This window comes from Bombus terrestris, chromosome 2, assembly GCF_910591885.1.
Source record: "Bombus terrestris chromosome 2, iyBomTerr1.2, whole genome shotgun sequence".
Lineage (NCBI taxonomy): Eukaryota > Metazoa > Arthropoda > Insecta > Hymenoptera > Apidae > Bombus > Bombus terrestris.
In genome coordinates this window covers 7,634,516-7,650,388 of record NC_063270.1, presented here as the reverse complement: position 1 = coordinate 7,650,388, position 15,873 = coordinate 7,634,516, and the positions used below count along the sequence as shown (strand labels likewise).

Genomic DNA, 15,873 nt, shown 5'->3' with positions numbered 1-15,873 from the left:
TGATGCGTATTAATTCGTGTAAGATTCTACAGTTCTCCACAAGCAAAAGTCTATGGACGTGATATCTGGTGATTTCGGAGGCTAAGGAATTGGAATTGTTTATAGAATATACTAGTAAATTTTGCAGAGAAAGATTGGAACATTCTATATATACCTTATAGATCTTTAAATATTAAGTTAAATTTTGTCAAATATTAAAAATATTTCTTTAACGTACTGATATATGATAACTAAATCGATATCATAGAATAGTTAATTCTATTTACAAATTATAAATTATGAAATAGAAATAAATTTGATTTCAATTAACCCTTCTTTGGCTGAGTTATATATCAGTATCTATAAATAATATTTCTTGTCGAATGCCACCACTTCTAAATTTATATAAAAATCCATTTACTCTAGCATCGAATTCAGGGCAATTTAACATCTCTGTGACTGCAGATTTTCTACAAACTATAATCAGTGTTTTGTCGAAAGCTAGTCCGATACCAACAACAGGTCCATATTTCTCAGTTAATCGACACCAGGTATCAGCATAATATTTCGTCTGATTTACTAATCTTGCGATATTTAATATATTTCCAATGCGAGGTATGCTAAACCTCAAAGACCTTAAATTTAAAAAAATTAAGAATGTGCATCATTAAATATGTAATTGTTTACATACAAATACATAATTTAAAAAGTTCACATAACCGTATAGTAGATAAAATTTTAGCGGTCGTTATAGTTGAACGATATTTTTATAATTAATACAATCACGAGACATAGAATATTAACTTTTGCTAAATAAAAGATAATAAATAAACGATTAAACTACTATTACCTGTCCGTAACTAAACGTTATGGTATGAATTTAAACAAAGTCTTTTACTGTTATACTTTTACAAATCTTAACACGGTCTTAAATTTTGAATATATCTAAACATTACTATCTCCTCTTAATAACCGAAGAATCCCGGGCTCCCGAGCCTCGAGTCGATTTCGTCCGACTTTTGCCGAGCTGATACAAAGTTAAAGCACCCGCTCATACTGATGCATAATTACTTGTGGTTTAAATTAAATTATTTATAATTATTTCGTATAAAAGACATTTTATTACATTCACTCTTATTATTATTAAATTATTATAAATATTATCCCTATCTATAAGAAATCGTTATATTCATTTCTTTCTCCTCATACAAATTTGTTTCAATAACTCCGGCAACTCATTAAAATAGAAAAGTATCACTGCAGTAATTAAGTCGTAGTAATTAAAAACATTTCGAAAAATGTATTGATCCAGAAGCAATTGAATATTTTAAGAAAAAGAATAAATACGGTTACAAGTTGTTGCTAAAAATGTCTACATTTTAACGAATGCTGTTTTTCATTAATTAGAAAAGAAAATATATATATGAGTTATATATATAACTTCGATCGGCTCTATATTCTCTCTCAACCTAATGTACGTTTGTATCTACAATATTTGTGCAAAGTATAGTTTCGTATATTAACACGATGACGTATTTGAATTTGAGAAAAATGTAATTTTTCACTACATTCACTATTTCACGAAATTTTTAAATTTACATATGTATACCATTTAAATCTTAATGAGCTACATTCTGTAACGAAATCGAAAACGCAACTAATGAGAAGAAATATAAGTTTACTACTGTTATTTTCTTAAAGACGTAACGCAAAAAGTAACACCGACCATCCCGAAGCACGTTATACAGGGAAAATGCATAGTCCTTTCACTAAAGTATGGGTTAAAAGTATTAAGGTTCAGGTATGAAATTTCAAACATGCTTCGCTCGTAAAGAATTAGTATGCAGACTCGAAATTGTGTAACGTATGTAACAGCGAAGTATTTACACTTGCTAAATAAGAAATTAAGTACCGCAATTGATTTAAACAATATAAACGTATTAACAAGACGAAATTGAACAATGTTAATCGTATAGGATAATATATCAAATTTAACCGTTTAAGTTAATTTTTTCTTGATATCTTGTTTGATACGATAATGGTAATTTCAATGAAGCAATATTATCTTATAAAAATACCCACAGCTCGTCTCTTCATGGACACATAAATTTAGTTCCATTTTATTTTTCATTCATAACGAAAACACTTTCAACGGGAACGAAAATGCCAATAGGACCTTGTTAATCATTACAGACAGTACACTCCGCTACAATTCGTTCGCGCAATCTAGGAATTATACGTTTTTCTCGAGTACCCTCCTCCTTTCCCGTATACTTGCTGAGCGTACGTGTTCATCAAGCTCTGATTTTCACGCACGCCTTCCCCTTCGCAAATTCTCGCACGGAATTTTCAGTAGCCACATACCGAAATTGCTTCAACTATCTAAAATTGCAGTTAATAAAATAAAATAGGGTAATAAGTACTAATATTAAGTACTATTAAAATTAGAAGCTGAAAATATCCACTGACCTTTAAGAATGAGGTCCCGTGGTCATCTCAAGGTAGATCATCGACCGTGAGAAGTTCTCTTCTCCAGCCTCCCCACTCTATCCCTTACCATCACCCCCATTTTCCCCCACTTCCACTCTCAACAGCCAGTATCATACACTGCTGTGACACACTTCTGACTGGAATTTTTTTCAAACATGTTCCACACTTCAGGGTTCAACGATCCATCCAAGAGTATGATCTGTTACTCGGTAAGCACTGCTAGTAGGACACTGATCTCGATAGCTCTTGAAACGTGTACAAGGGCTGGTACGAAAGTAATGCCTGTTCTTCTTACTGGCTTACCAATTTTTAGATTATCGTTTATCATTAGATTGCAAATATTCATGCAAATTCATATTTAGACAATTGTCTAGGTAGAGATTTGTTTCAGCTGTTAAATATCGTAACGAGTATTATATTTTGGGATATTTTATATATTTTTTCGCATTCTACAATATATGCATTCTTGCATCTTTAGATCCTCTATAGATTACGAAGAAATGATAAAAATGCAGCCTTGTTCGCTACATGTAATTGCTCGATGCTTACTGTATTTTACCTCATTGACATTGAATACGAAAGGATTAAATAGTAACTACTTATTATTATAGAGGGTCACCTATAGGTAGTATACTAAGGAATACTAGAGAAAATGAACGAAAGATTCTAAAAATATCAGTGATAATTAATGACAAATTTAGACAACTTTCGCTGCTTTTGTGTTCCAGTATAAGTGTTAATCTGTGTAAATAGTCATTCGATTTCTTGCATTTCACTTTTCACATACCGAATTTGTGTAAAGTATAATGCTTCAGTAATAAAAATAAATATGTAAATTATGAAAAACTTAATTCTATATATACATAAATAAAATTACCTACAACATTTAAATATCAAAGTTATCGAGATTTTCAACAATGTAAACTTCGTTTAAATGAAATATGGAATGTTTATATTATTTTTCGACATATTACTTATTCCGTGATGAATACAATTGTGATAGTTGTAACATTACTTTTTTCGTTGTTCAACGACCTCAGATTTTCCAAACAAGTTCTAAAATTTATAAATATACAATTTTGTTTTAATTAAAAATTAAAAGAATATTTGTTAAAAAATAGATGATTGGCATCTAGTTTAATAACGAAAGAATATTAATGAAAGTATAGTTAATTAATTAGTATTTATTACATTGTATTATTATCATTTTTCAGTATATTTAATAATGTAAAACATTTTTGATACTGAAAATATTATATATCTTGTAACATATCACAAGTTAAACAAAAGAATATATTAAAAAAGTATTTACATAGCTCAAAATTTTGTATACAATTTTATAGATATTTTATAATATTATAAATAAATAATATAAAAATAGGAGCCTGCAAAACTGAAAGTGTTCATATAGAATGATATTCGTTCAGGAATTTCGTTCAGGAAACGAGCTTAAACATCTTCATTTACTTTTTGCTTTCAATTGTTAGAAACGCTTTCATTTATTCGATAATTTCAAATGAAATATCGATTATTTCGCTCCACTTACTTTCTCTCTCGTATTCGTACAGCACCATTATTTAAGGTGAACTTGTACGTACAACCATCTCTCGTAAGTCGTGTTCTGTTTTCATATTTTGTAAAGTAGGTTTCTCATTTTCCGCTAGAGTTCCCCTCGCATATGCGGTCACGTGAATGCAAAAAATTCGGAATTCAAGCATCTAAGACGTGAAACCGGATTTTCATGGAACAAGTGCTTCCATTTAGAGAAACGAACTAACGACACTTCAAAAAAGTTGCGCATACGAAAAAAGAGGTACTGAACGGTGCAGATTCTTTTTTTTTTTTTTTTTTTTTTTTCTAAAATTATGAGAACTTAAACGAACACGAAGAAATGGAAGAAAAAGGAAGAAAGTAGTGGCACCGCAGAGAAAATAATGTGCACGAAAAGGATTTAGCAAAGAATTTTTCATTTTATGCGACGATTATCGTACAAAGCTAGTCGAAACGAACGTACTTGCAAGTACGCGTGCTAATGCGATGCAGGAAGTAGAAGAAAGCGCGTGTAACGTGTACGCTATTGGAAATGTAGGTGATTCAAAAAGCGTATTGTCAAGCGTGATCTGTCTAGTTTTCATTACGCATATCCGCCCATTGCTATAATACACAGGAAGAATAGAACAAAGAGTCTTTTTTTTTAAATATCCTGCTATCAGATCGGTGAAATTTTTTGGAGAACACAGAGGTAGAGGCAGGTAGAAGTGGGAGAAGAGGATGAGGAATTGATGAGGTGCCAGAGAGAGGCGGAGAAGAGAGGAGAGGAGAGGAGAGAAAAGAAGAGAAGGGGCCAGAATGACACCGTTTGTGTGTTACTCATTGTTTTGCCGAAAGTGGTAGTAGTAGGGCGCAATGGTGTTAACTACGTATTTACTAAACGACGAAGGTGTAGTGGTAGCCGTTCTAGAACGTCAGATGCTAGCGACGAAGGAAGTGGCTTTCATTAGTAGTGGTGGAGGTGGTGGTAGTGAGCGCGCGGCACACTTCGCGCTTCTCTTTGTAAGTTCTCACAGTACCACGCACCTTGGCTTACTCTCGCAGGTGAAATAAACTGTTCCTTCAGCGCGATTCCATTCCGTTTATCGTACCCGTGGAATTATTCTCTCTTTTTCTATGATTATTCGCGTAACCGTGTTTGTAAAAGATCGAAAATCTTAATGTGTTCAACCGCGAGAAACGGCCTCGGCCCTGCTACTGTTACTAGTGTACTATGTCATTGAGAGGATCTGTCTGAACGAACGAAGAATCAGATTTCTCTCGGCGACCTTTCTGTCGCCACGTGCTTCGTGTTCTTTGCATCTTTTTCACAAATTCGCCGATCCTCCACGCGTACGATTCACCGAATTGGACAGTTCCATCACCAACGTTCCTGCGCTTTACGTAATTAACAAGCCAGGTAATTTCTTTTCTCTCCGAAAATACATCTATTATCTGCTTTTTGTTTACACATTTAGAGATTTATGTAGAGAATCGCATGAACAATAGATACTTATACGACGGATTATATTACTCAACTCATCGTTGCCTTTTGCAATATTGTCAAATGGTTCCAATATTTGTTCCAATATTTTATTAAAATTATTTCGCTTTAAGATGACGCACCTGTGAAATGTATTTATTCAGGAAATGAATATGAAAAATCGTTCCCAAGGAGCGTTGGATAGCAAACGAGTCTTAAAAATATAGGAGAAAGTACACGGTCAAGTTGAAACGCGAGGACAGCTCTGTAGAGACACTACTTTAATTCTCCGCTATATTTATTACGCTTGTATACTAAAATTCTGTATAAAATAAAATGAGAAATGTGAATATTTGTATTTAATATAAACATATTGTATATATATTATATAGCAATAGTAAAAAAATCATCATCTATCTATAGATTATATTATATGCAACATAATTGAAATTATACTTAATAATATGTAAAATTATTTAATCAAATTTATTAAAAATCGATAATTATAAAAATATAGCGACAAAGAAAACTTAAAAAATACGAGTATCCCATTATCAGCGATGAAATCATGAGAAATTGTAATGTTACATAAATAAAAGAATAACAATGATATTTCGTTACTTTTGTATAGATTACACTGTGATTAGGATATTGCATGGATTGCTACTTTAATATATTATATTACATAATCTTTATGTATCTTTAATTTATTTCATATAATAATAATATATTGAATATTTAAACGAAATCGCTGAAAAAATAACGAAATGAGGAATTTTGTATCGAATAAAATCTAATAGAATTCTATTGCAATCTAATTCAAGTAAAATATGATTAGTAAAATACTCAAATTTATTCTAGTTCGGTATAATTTAAATCTTTAGATTTTCTCGAACGAATATAGTTAACCGTTGCAGAGATTTTATAGAAGTACGTATTTTCTGATTGATCGACGACTAATTTTGTCCGAAGCCAATAATTGTAACCCAATTTTTTTAGCGAAGCCTTATATTTTTAGATTCTCGCTGACTCCGCTTAATAAATGATTATTATGTTCCTTTCGACATAAATCGATCTTAATGCGAAAATAACGAGGAAAATAGGAAATAGTATAGAAAATAGCTGTGAAGAAGCTAACATATAAAAGTTGAATCTATGTGGATCGAAAACATTTGATATGTATATATATATAAAAAATATATGTATCGCAATTTTCTTTAGTTCCTACTGGTTCGTTATAATTCACATAGAGGGATATCAAGCCTTGATCTGATTTTATGCATCGTGTGAGCCTGAAATGATACCGTTTTACAGTCATTTTATCTATTATGTACTACTAAAGTTATAAAGCATAATTTTGCAAAAGTTAAACACACAATTTGCAATTGCGAATATTACACAAATTGACTTATATTAGTCACGAGTAAATCGTAATTGACTTGTGTTAGTCACGAATAAGTTACGAATAATGTATAATAGATATATGTAGTAATATTAATATTGCATATAAAAATATATGTAATAACGAATAAACCTACAGCAGTATACTATAATATACCTTATGTAGTATACTACATAAAAACGGGGAATGACGAAAGAAAAATATAATAAGAATAATAAGATATTTCCTCATACGTATAAGTATGCGTGACAAGCTTATTAAATATGCCCATAATGCGTTATAATATCGTCGCTTACAGACAACTGGTTCCTGTTAATTAGAAACAGTATAGTATCGAAACCAATAAATTCTTGGCATCGAAACTTTGCTCCTATGAAATAAGTTGTTGTTTAATTCGCAGAATGTATGGACCGATTTTCTTCGTTACCATTCTCGGAGCATTTCATGAAATTGCCGCCGCCTCGCAACACATTAACAAAGATCTCACGAATCACTACAATGCTCGTTTTCACGTTTACGAAGAACCGTATAGTATCGACTTCACCTATCATAATTACGAGCAAATGAGTCGTTTTCTTCGAACAACGTCTCTTCGATTTCAAAATCTCACTGCCTTATATTCTATAGGAAAATCCGTGAAAGGTATGCTTCTCGAGAAACTTTCCCTTCTTCTACTTACAATTAGTACCATTTTAGTATTAAAATATTTATCCAGATATATTCACGTTCTATGACTGTATCGCGATATTATATCAATTACTTAAATACAAATATGTCTTTGATTTCTGTGACGTTACATATCTATAATAATACAAAGATATACATATTTTATAGGTCGCGATTTGTGGGTAATGGTTGTTTCTTCATCGCCTTACGAACATATGATCGGTAAGCCCGATGTAAAATATGTGGCCAATATACATGGGAATGAAGCTGTAGGTCGTGAATTAATGTTACATCTAATTCGCGTAAGTAGCTGTATAATACATGTTACAACTTCATTAACGAATTTCTACACGTTCTGAAAAAGAGCAGCGTCATATGTGCATTTACGTAAAAAGAAAAAACGCCTGTATTTCATACATTGAATTTATCTGCATATATTCGAGGATTTTATACCAGTAGTTAATATTTCCGATAGTTATAGAATGCATTAATATCTCTTGCTCCTGCCTAAAATTCCTTATTCCTCTTTTGATATTGTGTGTTACAATTATTAATGTATACCATTTTACTAAGTACGTTTTTAAACGAAACGTTCAGATTTAACGCGTTAATTCGAAGCGAAATTTTTTACGCAAATAGTAAGATATTTCAAAACTTGCTCGCTTCGTTAAAAATCTGTTACATACTTTTAACACGTTTGTTTACGAAATGTAGAAAAGAAAGGAGTAAAGCTTAAGAGGAAAAGAAGTTATTTTTGAAAACTTCATGAAGAAGTTCGATATATTTGAATTAATTGAAAATCTTCGATGATACATTTCAGATTTTAAATTATCCTCACTTATACGTATACATATGTAGATCTCGTTATGATAAAGCGGTATTAATATACAGAAATTCTACTTCTTACTTCTAGTTCCTCGTAACCAGTTATGGATCAGATCCATATATTACGTGGCTTTTAGACAATACCAGAATTCATATTCTTCCATCAATGAATCCTGACGGTTTTGAAGTTTCGAAGGAAGGATATTGCGAAGGTGGTCAAGGCAGGTAAGGCTTTACAATGTTTCTATAAGGTAAAAATTAAAAAGTACGGAATGGAAGAAATATAATTTTACCAAAAGCAGATACACGGTAAAAAGATCTTGGGCACGTGTATGAAATATATTTACATCTTTTTCTTCCTATCTACTTTTGTCGTAGTAATTTTTCAGCCATTGTTAAGGTATTTTTTCTATACCATCTAACTTGTTCTTACGTCTAAACGAATAACTATGTTCCTTTAGGTATAACGCACGCGGTTTCGATCTGAATCGAAATTTCCCCGATTACTTCAAACAGAATAACAAAAAAAGTCAACCGGAAACAGAAGCTGTAAAGGAATGGGTCTCTAAAATTCAATTCGTTCTGTCTGGAAGCCTACACGGAGGTGCCTTGGTTGCAAGTTATCCATTCGATAACACACCTAACTCGCGTAAGTTTGTTTTTATACGTGATCATACGTGTTCATATGCGTTCACGTTAATTGTACCACATTCGTCTACTTTGAAATGTATTTCATATCTAAATTAAAAGATCAGCAATATTATATTTTAAAAATACATAGTTAAGAATATAGATTAAGATAATAATGACCTACACATCCGTATCTAAACATGCTACAACATGACACACTAATGCTGTGATGTGAATTGTATTACGTAATTAATGTAATTGAAAGTAATCTGATGGTATTGTATAACTTTTCATGCTGTCAGGAATATGCCGGTCAGCGCCATTATGTGCAGGTATAGTATATTTACTAACTTGCTAAGAAAATTAAGAGTGGAAAAAAAGTAAAGGGCCTCGTGAAAAACGTTTTATTGGCAGATAAATAATTTTTTATTAAAAGCAAATAATAATAATAATAATTCAACTATTTGTTTGAAAATAATTGGTTTATATGTTAAGCATTAGAGATATCATCTCAGTCAACTTAGCTTCTACGGAAACAGTGAGGCGTCTATCTCAATTAAAAATATATCTGTCCCGAATATCAAATATCCTCCGGAAGAGACAACACATCTTCCAATCTTCATGTTATGTATTGAAAGTCATTTGTTTTGACGATCACTCCACAAACAAAGCTATTACCTATCTTACTTGCTTCTACGAAAAGATAAAAAAAAAGTATTATTGCTATCGAAGATATAACTGTCGTTGGTATTTGCTTGTAATTAAACAACAACATAAGATTTTTGTAAATGGAGATTTTACTAAATTTTAATAACAATGATATTTCACTCACGTCAGTATGGCAAAATACAGAGGCCCGACATATCGGCGTGTCCAAGAGTTTCTCGGAATAAATCGTCAATGAGTTAAATAAATCATAACTTGTAATACATTTAATGGATTTCATAACGTAGTTCTATCAGTTCTAACTTCTTATTTCAATATGAAAATTTTGTAAAAATGTTACAAATCTTCGAAAGGATATATCAGATCGAACATATATACGAACAATTTAGTGTTTCAGAGTTATACTTCGGCGCCGAGCATTTGTCCAGACGATGACGTGTTTCAACATTTATCGTTGGTGTATTCCCGAAACCACGGATCTATGTACCAAGGATTACCCTGCTCGCCATCTCAACCAGGCTTTAAAAATGGTATAACTAATGGAGCACAGTGGTATCCACTTACCGGTGGAATGCAGGATTTCAACTACGTATGGAATGGGTGTATGGAAATTACATTGGAACTTTCGTGTTGTAAATATCCTCCTGCTTCTGATTTACAATTTTACTGGGAAGAAAATCGCGTGGTAAGTTATTAAAGTGACAAGAATATATTTCAAAAGAGCAGCACGTTGTCGAACATTTCTTTGCAAGGTACCTTCTCTTCGTTCCTGGAATTATCTCGCCAATGTTTTAAATAGATGCTTAATATGGAAAACTAATTGGTGAAAGTCATAATAAAATAATGCAAACACAGTTTACCGTAATTAAATTGATACTATATGCGTACTTTATTTACACAATGTATTTTAATTTTCTTTTTAGGCACTCATTAAATTTTTAGCGGAAGCTCATAGGGGCGTCCGTGGATTTGTTATCGACGAAAATGGAAATCCCATTGAGAGAGCATCTATCAAAGTGAAATCACGAGACGTTAGTTTCCTTACTACGAAATATGGTGAATTTTGGAGAATTTTACTGCCAGGAATGTATAAACTAGAGGTAACTTGTTGAAAGTCAAGTTAACAATTTTCATACTTGCATCATCATTTAATATGTTCAAAACTAAAAATTGTGATAAATAAAGCCAATGTTATGTTGATATCTTATAAATTCGAAAATAATTTTAAACCACATTCGATACAGTAATTTAGTCATTTGTACGATATTTATCGTTTTATTTTGTAGGTATATGCAAATGGATATCTTCCACGTGATGTAGAATTTAGAGTAGTAGAACAACATCCGACCTCTTTCAACGTAACATTATACAGAGCAAGTGTAAGTAGAATTTAAAGAATACATTTGTATATGTAAACAAATACTTATACCTCCATTTTCTCGGCTTTTTTTGTTTACAAAAATGACTAAATCTAACCGAGTCACCATATTATTTAATTCGAAGACAAAGATTCGAAATGTTATCTTCCCCCTTTCTCTTCTTCTCTCTCTCTCTCTCTTTCTTTATCTTTCTTTCTTTCTACCTATCTATCTATTTATTTCCATCGAAATTTTTTTATTAATTGAAAGTTATTTTACATGGCTTGATAATAGAGACATCCAGGTGAGGATGAAACTGGATCCAATTTTTATAATGGGAACAGGGACCATATTAATCGGGACCATGTGATACATTTTCGACCACATTCTGGAACCAATACTGCATCCGAGACAAATAGCGGAATTTTTTCATCCATTAGTAACGGATTCAACTCCTTCGTTAATAATTGGTTTGGGTGATTAATTATGAGTTAGCGGACAACAAATTTTTTAACAACATTGCTGTTTCATATTAATTTCATAATGACCAACAGAGGCGAAACGATGTTGAAAATGTTTATCATTATTTGTTACTCTATCTGTTGTTATAAATGATGATATAATAATTTATAAAACGGATATTACTGATGAAATTGAATCAGTTTCAAATAACGAAGAAACTTACTTTGTTATTTGAAGAAGTTCAGAGCAAAGATGCAGAGCTCAAATTTAAGTATATAGATAAAATTGAACGTGTAGATATCATAATTTATATAGTGAGCAAATATTTATATTTTCTTAATTTTACATGTCTCTATAACTTCGATAATTTATTTTTTATATACGTATGTTCAGATTTCTTATTTATATTATTTAAAAATTAACAATGTGTATTAATTATTTTTATTTTTACTTTTATACATGGTTTGAAATATTTATTAGTACTGGGAGAGATACTTAATCTTCCAAGAAAATTTCATTTTATAATAAAAAATATTTGTTAAACACTTAAAAATTAATTTCCATAATTCTATTATTTAAGCAAACAAAATTATTTCTAGATATTTCTTCTCGTTAAGTTTTATTTCTAATCTCCTAATGAACAAAATTCTAGTCTCTTAATTAAGAGAACGTCAAGTTTTACAAGTTAAATTAATTAAAAGATGATTTGAACGAAAATTAAATGTTTCATACGTCAACATTTACATCTAATGTTCATAATATAAGATATAAATATCGACTAATTGTTCTTATAATGATCCGAATTATCTACTCCAAAAATGTCATGAAACAATATTTGATACAAGGAATAACATCTTTTCATAGGTATTCGTAATAGTTTAAATTCATACCACATATCGTATAATAAGGAAGACTGTTTAATGAAACAAAAAAATTACTCGTTATCATCTTCTAATGAAAGTAACAAACACAGTTATTTTATATATTCTATACATATATATATATATATATATATATTATTTTACTCGCACACAATAAGATAATGTCCAAAAAAATAGTTTTTAATTGCACTGTTTGCAACATATGTATGAGAAGGTTTATCATATTTGTTTTTTACATAAGAGGCATGCCGAAATATTGTGCCTTCACTATCGAAATTGTCATTCTCAAACTTCTTAAGAATAGCATCAAAAATGGCCTTAAAAATTGCGTGATAATTTTTCATCTTTCAATGAAAAATTATCGTTTATTACCTACTCAAATTATATGTTTTGTTGTCCTCGTATAATGTCTGCAATTAGTCATACGAATAAAATAAAATAAAAGTAGGTAAAAGTCGAGAATTCGCGTAACGAAGGGACCTGCTGTAATATATTTTTCTTTGCATATTAAACACAAATTATATTTTTTAAAATACGCGTATATATATATATATACATATATATATATATATATTAAATGAAAGAATTTTACGCAATATCGACGTTATATGCTATATAATATTTTGCTATAGAAGTCGTATTAACAGAGAAAATATTTAATTTAAAGACAAAATGCAATTATAGCGAAAAAGAAAGTTATTGCGATATAGATAGTACGAAAATCTATATATATCATAAAAAAATTATATTCAATGTTTTCAAGTACGAAATTAATATTTTTGTAGAGCATTTAGTATCCAAAGAATAAAAAATTAAAGTATAGATACGTCAATAAAAAAGAACCTTATATTATAACTGAATTATACAAAAGTGTATTAAAATTTTCTAATTAAAGTTAGTTTAAACTAGCTATTTAATATATTCAAGTAAAGCAGTATGTGTGTTCAGTGCAATTGTTCAAAATACTAATTGCAATAAATGGATTTCAATATTTTTAACTTTAATAGTTAATAGTTTGCGGAAAACGTAATTTCCAATAAAATAATTCCATAATATATCTTGAACAAACAGTTTTGCACAATAATATATTGAGAAAGATTAACTTAATATTCACAAATAAAGTATACTTATAATTGATCTAATTTTTAAGCTGCAGATAGTAACAATAATTTTTTATTTTCCTCTATAACTTTGTACTCTTCCATATATTCGTTTTCTTTAAGTTGGTAACTCAGATACTAATTGTAAGTATAGCACGCAACATTTAAAACTGTTACGACTGAGTACCAATTTCGATATATTATTTTAATATGATGAATATTTTTGAAATTTTTAATTATGTAATAGCATTGATAGCAAATCGAAAATAAAAATTTAACTAGAAGTTAAATTATTATCGAAATCAAATAAATGTAAGTACTTAAGTCATACATTTAAAGCAAATCGTTATTTCATATTACATCGTAATTTAGAATTGTTTAGTAAATTTATTACCACAATATAACGAAATAAAATAGCTCAGAATAGCCTTAAATATTAATTCAAATTACTGAAGAGGATTTTAAAACATAAAACTATTTATCTCCAGCTAACATTTCCTTTGTTATCTTATTATTATTATTATATATTTGTACTTTAGACTCAGTGCCTGTTACAAAGAGGTTATTGCATTCTTATTACTAGTTTCTTATATTATATGTATTAAATTCATATATTGAATTCTATCTCTTGAAATAGAGAAGTATTGTTATCAACACTTACTTAAAATGATTTAAGTTAAACATTTTCATAACTTTCCAAATGAATTTTATGACTTTACAATCATACTAAAAAAGTAACTACCGCGTAACTTTTTTAGTATTATTTACAAAAATAAAGATAACCTTGATTATTTATTGAAAAAAGACATTTAACAAATTTTTGGTACTGCAATTTATTGTTTGATTGAGTGTTGACTAATTTTTGTTTGTAACATTCTTTTTTGTTCGATTATAATAAAACTGATACTAATATGTGAATTTAAAAAGCAGTCAAATTAAAAATTAATAGTTTCTAATAAATAACTTCCACAACTTCAACTATTATTTTGATTAGTTTAAACAAAAAAACTTCTCCTTCAAACTATTTCCAGAATGTACAATGACTGAAATCATTTTCGAAGTATGTAGTAGCTCAGCTTGATATACATTAATAGTGCGAGCATTTAGATCTCTCGACGATGCGGAAAACTTATGTACTTGTATGTATGTATGCGTGGCTTTTAACATAGGAATTTTATATTTCCATACAAGAAATTGAGAAATGTAAGATTTTAATCTATAATTTAGGAAACATAAATACAAAAATCTCCGGAAATTCACTACCGTGAAAGATTATTTAAATATCGTAACAGTTGCTCCATTTTGGATATTTCATACACTTTTGCATAGTGCGAGCAGCAGCCTGTGCATCATTTCGCCTTCAAATTTCCAAGCTTTATTCATTGATTCTTGAAATTCAATGTCGCTCAATTCAATTCGCTCCACTGATGATCTCGATGACTCGATGCTGATATTGATTCGCGCGACTGACTGACTATGTCTGGAGAACATGGTCTTCTATTTATACTGTTTGGGGGAGGGGGTGCCGGAAGGTTTGGACTTGTCGCCGGTTGTCGGTTGCACGTAGGAACGAAATTGCTTTGTCCAGAATTTGTTTATTACATTATGTGCGTCGTACAGTGTTAATTCTCTGTGGCAAAACAACTACGTGAGGCATCTTCGAATCGAAACGTCCTAAGAAGACAGATATGCTGCCACAAAAATATTGGCGTTAACTGGGCAAGATAATTGTACAAGATAAATCTATTTCGCAGTTGGAGCTGTATCTAAGAATTGCTAAATAGCATAACGTAAAATAGAAGCTGAATATTAGTGTGACGTGAAAATAAGACGATGTTCTGTTAACCAGTTAGCTGTTGCGATCTCTTTGAAAAGCGTGTACCTAAAATGTGTCTCGAAGAGTAAGCGATGACGAGTATACTTTGTAACGAAATAACTGTCCTATGTTTTAATTTCATTGTTACAACTTACCGCGATTACTAAATTGCAATTTAGACAGCAAATTCTAACTACTTGTCACGCATGACAAGTATACTCGTCGAAAAGCTAACTGTTTAAAGATCTATCGTACGATTAAACCTTTGAATCCGGGGAAAGTTTATTCGCGGTTTGGTTGTGTAATTATGTATTTATTTTACTTATTTATCTATCAAATGCGCTGGAGGAACTCGGCCATGGTCTCGGTACTAGAGCTGCACGCTGATCGGTGGCTTTGAAATTATATTTGAAGTGATATTGGGTGTAGTGCGTTAAATAATCACTCGATGTTTAGGTCAACAATATATTTATTAACACGTGTCTTCTTTTGATCGCATCGCGTATCGCTTTCGGTTTCGCTAATCGATCTCGTTGTCCGGTTACAACTCGACTTTATCGCTATCTTGGTTCAAACTCGACTGCC

At 30.6% G+C, this 15,873-nt stretch overlaps 1 protein-coding gene across 5 annotated transcripts; it reads left to right on the top strand.

Moving 5' to 3' along the window:
* Nucleotides 1-2,606: 2,606 nt before the first annotated feature.
* Nucleotides 2,607-14,731, top strand: LOC100650514 (carboxypeptidase M). Of its 5 annotated transcripts, none has more exons than XM_048409978.1 (10): nucleotides 2,654-2,678; nucleotides 7,285-7,526; nucleotides 7,719-7,852; nucleotides 8,464-8,600; nucleotides 8,837-9,024; nucleotides 9,308-9,337; nucleotides 10,061-10,356; nucleotides 10,595-10,771; nucleotides 10,958-11,050; nucleotides 11,324-14,731. In XM_048409978.1, the coding sequence occupies exons 2-10, from the start codon at nucleotides 7,286-7,288 to the stop codon at nucleotides 11,507-11,509; spliced, it is 1,482 nt and encodes a 493-aa protein (XP_048265935.1). In that variant the 5' UTR covers nucleotides 2,654-2,678; nucleotide 7,285; the 3' UTR covers nucleotides 11,510-14,731. The 5 variants fall into 5 exon arrangements, with proteins under 5 accessions (XP_048265941.1, XP_048265935.1, XP_048265939.1 ...); XM_048409974.1 differs by lacking the exon at nucleotides 2,654-2,678 and adding an exon at nucleotides 4,953-5,419; XM_048409984.1 differs by lacking the exon at nucleotides 7,285-7,526 and having other exon boundaries at nucleotides 2,607-2,678.
* The last annotated feature ends 1,142 nt before the right edge of the window (nucleotides 14,732-15,873 follow it).